Consider the following 7997-nt stretch of genomic DNA (forward strand, 5'->3'; position numbering starts at 1 on the left):
CTGACAGGTAAAACAATCAAACGGCTCAAACCCTCAGGGGAGACTTTTTTCCTTGCGCGAGTTGATTCAGTTACATTCTGGATTAAACCGACCAATTTTGAGGTTATTCTTAAGGCGGAAATCCAAAACTACACATGGGCTATGTGATCTCGAGGACGAGGGTGGTCACCTGAGTCTTCTATATGGTAATTACCTGGTTTCTATTTTATTTGTAGCCTTTGTGCTCAACGAGCTGAACAAACTCAACTCGTAGGCCATCGTGATCTCCTGCTCCTGAAATAGCTGAAATTGGAAAATAACGTTCCTTCGATAAAGCTCACTGAACTGCAAGCATCTAATCCTCAAGTCTATTGCAACGAGTGATCGGCCGCAGCACTGTACCATCCATCCAATATGCTAAAGCGGTTTTTCAACAGTCTTTCAAGAAAAAAATCATTAACCACAAGCGATGTATCTAAAACGCAGCTACTGCGGTGTTTATCGGTTGTGGACCTTACTGCGTTGGGTAAGAACTTCTAAATTTAACCAGACATCAAACGGATAATCATTGTAGGCATTGGTTCCACTCTTGGAGCCGGTGTATACGTGGTTGTGGGTGGCGTTGCTCGCCATGATGCAGGTCCCTCGGTTATAGTGTCATTTTTGATCGCGGCGCTGTCTTCTATTTTATCCGGTAAGTCTTTATGATCCTGAAATTTACGCCAAGGGTGTTAATTTGTCACTACTTGTACACCGCTTTTTAATGGGGGAGACAGGTTGCTTGACTTGGGTGACCTCTTCCTAACTAATCACATTAGCGAGAATCAGTTCTCGTTTCCAGCGAAGGTACATCGTCTATGAACTTTAATCTGCCACTTAATTGTTTGAATTTTAAGGAGAAAAAGTTCACGTCAAAATGCATCGCGAGTCGGAACTCAGACAAGCCATAATCACACTCAAAATCAACAACAAAATTCTTGGGAACCGAAACCATCAAGGCAGAGGACACCTTACTGCTGATTTTAGAAACTGTGGCTAGCTTATATAAGTAATTGACAGTTTGCATTTTCCGCTGCAAGATAAAAGCACTTCTTGTTGCTCAAAAATCAGCAGTCTGGAGAAAGCCACAACAGTCAAATATTTTGGGCAGTAAAAATTGTGAAAATTCCAATGATGCTAATGGTGCAAAATCTGGCCAATAACACGAGGAGAAAACTCAAAGCCCACTCTTATATAGCGCCATCCAGCACAAATGGGATTAAGGCAATATGTATTCTTGGAAGGACGTTACACACGGATTACCAAGTCAGTCAGCCTTCTAAAGTGAGCATTCATACAGCCGTCGACTTTTCCCACACTGAAGGTGAGCACCTGAGACCGCATCAACTAAAAAGTTAAGGCACCGGAATTCTAGCCGGTAAGCAGTGACTAATTGGCAGCAGCGACGTCGGTCCACGAGTCCTCACACATGGACGTCACAGGTTCGACTAATTATTTTCTTTGAAGGTCGTTTAACCGAAGCGATATCGGAAGATTCCTAGTTTTTGCTTACACACAATATGCAAACAAAAAGCTAGAGTTAAGATATGGAGTTACAGTGTACGGATGGTCTGCGGCATGCCTACCAACTTTCCAAAATAGCTATCGACGTGTGAGCGTACTTCCACCATATATATTCAAGGATACAACAGGCAAATAGTTGACACTCATTTGGATTTGCTGAAGCATGAGGGGCATCTGGTCACTCTCACCACCCCCAATGCCGAGAACGAACAAACAGGTAAACTGAAATACTGAACCAGAAAGATGGTTGTACTTATCACTGCGGTAGATTAGAAAATATACCTAACTCATGACTCGCTGGGAAAAACAGTGGTGGCTTCTAAATTTGAACAATTTGAGCTGGCATCTTTTTCACCCTCGAAACCTTAGCAATCCAAAGCTTGACAAATGGGTCACGCTACCAACTTAAAACAAGGATGATTCAGTCCGACTCCTCCTCCTTATCAAGCATTCGTACACGGGTCAAAAACCTGAAATGTTGCTGTGGGCGTTGTGAAATATGTGAGTCGGTGAAGAATCTTCAATCAGCAGTGGCGCCACAGGGCGGAGGTGAGGAAAGGGTAACGTGACGACGTGATAAGTAGCGTGAACGAGCATTTATGAGTAGCAGAAATTCACGGGCGTTTCAGTGACAAAAGCACCCAGATACCTTCGTCTCACAATCCAGCGATCGCTACAATATCTGTCCTTTTCGTGTTATCGATATTCTCTGCGTCATTTTGTGAAAAATATCGGGTTCATCTTGTAACGTGTTTAATAGACATTTTTAGGTCATGCATTTGATTTTTTGCTTAACAAGCATCCTGATCAATATGACAATACTGCCATGGCACGGCCATCTCGCCTCAAACACGATGGTTTTGGACCAGAGTGCGAGCCATAGTGCAAAGTCTGATGAGTGCAAGGATAGAATACGTTGAATGGTCGTCAGACATGCAAGAAGACATCAACTGTTGATTAAAAAAAATAAATTAAGCAACATACATTGGAATATGGCTAAGAAACCGCGTCTGTGGCGCTTCAATGGGCACGCATGTAAGTGGAGCCGCTGGTGACTAACTTCGGTCAAAGTGAATTTGGATCTTGCTCTAAAATGGGGGAACACGATTTCCGAATAATGCGAATTTGATCTCTACTTTTTTCGAATTGCTACTTCTCTAATCACTGGTCGCTGACCTGCACAATTCTAACAGAAACTATCGGCATCCGAGTTGAATTCTCTTGAATTGACGCTATTCATTTTAATTAACTTTTTCTGAACAGAAAATTTTAATACGGTAAAACGACCTTAACTTATGTGACGCCAAAGTTTCTGGCAGCTCTTAGAACCTATCAGCTGGAACGCACGTGTTTCTATGTTTTACAGCACCATACACGTTAGTACCAATAAATCTTTCTCTCTGTGGGACTCAATCTTGCTAGGTTGTGTACGCAATACCTGGACACAATTGATTAGAAAGGGTTACCAACATCTGTGATGCATTCCAGATTTTCGTCCTACAGTAGAAAGTTGTTGATTATTCGTTACAAGAGATGCATGAACTTTTGCCTCAGCAGCATGTCTGAATGTTCTTACGAGCGATTTCATAGGATAATCATACTCGGTATAATGGAACAAAAGGGGGTTATTGTTTATCACTTACGCTTTTAAGAAAATGTTGGTAGCCACACTAAGAAAATGAATAAATTCGTTGCCGCACAGTGCGTTTTGGCAACCACTGTGGCGCAAATTTTGCTCCGGTTGTTAAATCACCCAAGCTATCCGCGTTGGAACTTTCCCTCAAAGGGGATGAAGAAAGTATCAATGGAAAGGATCACGCAAGATTTTTACGCCTCTGTTATTTACCACGATTCTGACTTTGACAAAGTCATGAATATCCGTGGCAGGGAAAACAAATCTATAGGTGTTGGCGGCGCCCGCCTGTAACTTCTGCCACTATTGGGTAATAAGCCGCCTTAATAACTGGCAGCAATTCAGACTGAACCGTGGTGTCCACGGAGCGATAGAATAGTCACCAAGTTTGTGAAAAAATATTTTGTCAAAAGCTATCAACAACTTTTCTTTTGAATAGGCTACTGAAAACCGCCGGTTCGTACTAGAATTTTGGTTCTGACGGACAACCAACTTGCTTGTTTTGGTGGATTTGTAAATTATTTTAGCAAACCCGTCCCGGTTAATTGGCAGAGTTTGTGATAATAAACATTCTAAAAGCACAAGTGGAAATTAGGACCAGTGAGGTACGAAATATTTTTCATGTGTTTCGCAACTGGCATGCTTTTGATCCTGAATAACCTTAAAGCCTATCTTTTGGTGTTTTCTGAGCTCCAACATCCAGATGGCGTCCATTAAACTGAATCTGAAGGCAACTTTGTTTCAAGAGAGACGTAAACCAGAACCTGTCACTATAAACTGGAACAAAGGTTCAAACATTTAATCAACTCCTCAATGAAAGTTTGGCTGAAATCTAATGCAAAGTTGAAGCCAAGCGATATTTTAGGGCTAACTGAATTATTTTATTTGGTATTTCCAGCCATCCTTTATGAACCGTATTGCAACTAAATACCTCAAACTTTGACCCTTTAACAGTGCGATGCAAAATTATGATTCAGTCATGAGTCTAGCTGAGTTAAAAAAATAAACAAACAAAATCACCAGAACTAATTGAGAGGAGTTTTTCAAAATGATGTGACGGTGACTTTGTGTGAACAACAAAACTGCTCTAATTTGACAGGTTTTCACCATCATTTTTAATACCGTTCATACAGTGTTCGAAAATTATGTAGACAACGTCTGGCTTAAGCAGTGTCGAGGAAAAAAAGCCATTTGAAATTATAAGTCTCTGAACAAGAACCTCGCCAGGAGTAAAACTAACTCCACCTAAAAGTTTACTCAGCACCAGCGTTACGCAACTTCAAGTTTTTATTACACATGAAACGATCAGACGGACGTTTGGGAGTAACATAGAGCAGAGTGCTCAACAGATTTGTCGCTGAATGGCTAGCACAACAAACGAACCCACATGTGGAGTTGGAATCGCAGGTAATAACAGAACAGAGGAGCCATAGCAGTTTCAGTAAAGTTTCACTTGCATTAATTGAGTTGTAGTCTAAACTTTCTACTGCCTACGCATGAAAAATGAGCTGAAAGATGGCTGATGGGTTAAACAATCGTAATACTAATAGATTACCCTTCCTTGTCGAAATAAATTTACTGATAGTTTTTCATATATAATTAAATTCCAACTGACCGAATTAAAGGTCAGAGTTGTTGGCTGTGAATTAATGGAATTCACTGCCCCATAAAAATGGGTGTTGGTACTACCATATCCGACACAGGAGCTAAACCTTTTCCTTTCTCTAATAAAACATGACACGGGGGACTTTCGCATGAGTAAATTTTCTGACGAAACTAAAACCACAGCAGTATTCACATGATTTTGAGGAAGCGTTTCTACCCGGTTGAAGATTTCCGCGGATTTCTTATTGTTATCTTGTAATACAGGGGAATTAGCGTTCTGGAAACAGCTCCCTACTCATCTTGCGTGATGAAGATGTTAGCTGTGTTTCAGCACTGATAGTTTAGTTTTGGCTTGTTCTCCAAAAGCACACTCCGCAACCCTGAATTGAATTGCGGGTAAAAGACAACAGATATTCATAATTTAACCTTCCAAGTCCGCACTGTAAGATCCGGTTCGTCCTTTTGCCCACAAGCTCACCAAAACAGTTGAAACATGGGAGGAAATAAAAACGCAAGTAAAGTTATATATTTCAGTAGAACATGCGCTAGTTTTCCAATAGATGATCAAAGACAACGTTTCTTGTGTTGTTCCTGCACTTTTCTTCTGATGTAATGACCATTTCCTCGAGACTTTGGTCAAATCTACGATGTGTCAACTTGATTTAGTTTTTAAACCACAAACTTCAGACCGAAGTACAGTGGTTCCAACTGCCGCGCTGAGGATGAGGAGAATAAAGGGCTTCAGTTCAATCGTTGGAGACGATGTTCCAATTAGTTCATGAGGCTAAATGATTTTGTTTCTGCTATACGGCACGAATTGATGGGGTGTCGGTGAATCGTCAGTGATCACGTGACGTAGCCATATATGTCGGTTGGAAAAAATCACTAGCTGCAGATACGTTCATGTATACAGGATAACTAGAACAGCATACACATACAAAATAATCTGACCTAGATAGCTGTTAATGAACACCACTATGCTGCTCACATAATAGTTTTCGGTGAAAGGGAAATCTACTTTATTTTGTTTTTGGTATAGCCGTAGAGCCAACCACATGGAAAAATCCTTTTGAAGGGACAAAAGCATGTCCAGCTCTCAAAGACAATCGAAAATATTTTGCTGAACCCCCTATCAGACCACAGTAAGCTAGGAGAACAGAGGAGTTTTTTAGACACCACGAAGAGTTGACTGTTGTTAAGTCACTGTCCAAGAACAACTTCGGAAATGAGGCGAGAGGCTGAGTGAATGAATGAATGAATGAATGAGCTATACCATCCTGCCTTATCGAAGCTTTAGGCAAGTACTTATTTTGGCCAACCGAGGCCTCAGTTTGATGTCAGTTAACGTCACATGGCACTAACGATTGGTGTAATTGTGCCAATTCTGTCTTTACCATACGCACTCTTTTTGAAAAAAACGTGGACCTGGGTTCAAACGCATGATATTCGAACGTGTCTGGATAGAACAACAAGTGACAACAACAACGTTTAATTTCGCTTCCAGTGCATCTTTAAAAGCCTTACAAGTCTTCATAAGACTAGTCCATTATGGTTTCAAACATCGGAATCCTCAAGTTCCTCGCCAAAATTAGGAAACGTTTTGATAGCAAGGTAAGTTGTCACAACATACAGCGTTCATTCCTTCCATCAAAACATCCAAATTTAATATCGCATTATCTTTGTACTTCGACTAAACACTCAGTTTGGTGTTTATGTCCATCCAGTTTACAGAAATTGGTCAATTCACGGCGTAAAAGAGTACAGTGGATCCATAGTCAAATAACTGAGCTTTGGCTTATCAGTATTAGAGAGGAAATGTAATTGCGGAACATTGAACCCAGCCTCAAAGCATCGAAACAGTGCTTGCTAGGCAGTGTGTTGCGGCTTGCATATTTTGTTGTGAAAATGTCCTGTGAAATCTGGAACAGGAAGTTTGTAGTGGGAAATCCAAATAAACTCACGGCATATATTTCCTGTGTGACAGATATTACTGTAAAGTCAAAGTTCTTTGACGAAGCAGTCTTACACACCGGAATAACCTAAATGCAAGCACAGGCCGAACTGTTTATGGTCGAACAAATGATGTCCCCAGTTTCAGAGTCAGTGTATAGGTCCAGCAGGAGTTGCGTAGTGCAGAATGTGATTAATGGAAAATCCGTTTCCTTCTACTTACTCCAGGAGGCCGAAACACCGTTTGAGTTTTATCAAATGGATGAAAATTTAGTTAATGATTGAAACAATGAACTCATTCAAAGCGGAATGTGTTTCCTTTTTGCATCTACGACTCGCTGTGAATAAACCAGATCCCCATAATACTACACAACTTTCTATTTACATTTGTCTGAAAAGGGTTTTAAGGCTATTACGCTTGAAACGCAAAACATGTGAAGTGCGTTTCTTTCCCCGGAAACGCCGCATCATTGTGGATATTGGATGTGACCCTCTAGCAAATTTTGCCAATAATTCAAGCCTAGTTGTTGGTCTTCGGCCGTTCTCCCGGTGAAATCTTTTTTGGAACCGAGATATCAACGGTGTGTGACTTTTTAAGATAACTGAAAAATACGGTGGCTTATGAGATCAAAATATTTATGCCCGCTGGAATCGAACATCCCCATAGTCAGGCAACTTACCCTTCTTGTACGGAATTTGACCATCATGATAAGTCGAAGGCCAGTTCTACCAATTTCGTTCAAATAGCTTAAAAACTTTGATCACTGTATTTTGATGACTGATCCATTTGTCAAATACAATTCTGACCTTTTTTGTGGAACCTTACAGTATTATCTAATTTTTTCCGCAATTTTCATCCTCATAGGACTTTGCTATGCGGAATTTGGTGCACGCGTTCCAAAAACCGGATCAGCCTACATTTATAGTTATGTTACCGTTGGAGAACTGATGGCATTCATAACTGGGTGGAACTTGATTTTGCAATATATAATCGGTGAGTCTCAAGTAAATATTGGGCTGTGCGTTTTTGTGTTGGAATATTACTGAAACTCAACTTGATCAGTTTCGTAAAACGGCTCTACCATTTTTGCCAAGAAATCACATCAAGTTAGCAAAGCAGCACTCCCACCAATCAGTTCAGCCTTTGTAGGTTACCAGGACGTTTCCGGGCAATAAACAAAATTGGATGGAAACCGCAACTGTTGCGATGAAAAATTTGCGGTGCCCGCGTTTGAGGCCAAATTATATCGATTTGTCTTCTTGTCTC

The 7997-nt window shown here is 40.8% G+C and overlaps 1 protein-coding gene across 1 annotated transcript; it reads left to right on the top strand.

The window, feature by feature from the left end:
* Nucleotides 1-393: 393 nt before the first annotated feature.
* T265_14991 (hypothetical protein) lies at nucleotides 394-7735 on the top strand (the record flags this gene model as incomplete). Its single annotated transcript, XM_009176115.1, has 3 exons — nucleotides 394-505; nucleotides 530-673; nucleotides 7596-7735. Coding segments are annotated over 3 exons (396 nt in total), but the record flags the coding sequence as incomplete, so codon positions are not given.
* Between the last annotated feature and the right edge of the window lie 262 nt (nucleotides 7736-7997).

The sequence above is a fragment of the Opisthorchis viverrini genome, assembly GCF_000715545.1.
Source record: "Opisthorchis viverrini unplaced genomic scaffold opera_v5_314, whole genome shotgun sequence".
Lineage (NCBI taxonomy): Eukaryota > Metazoa > Platyhelminthes > Trematoda > Opisthorchiida > Opisthorchiidae > Opisthorchis > Opisthorchis viverrini.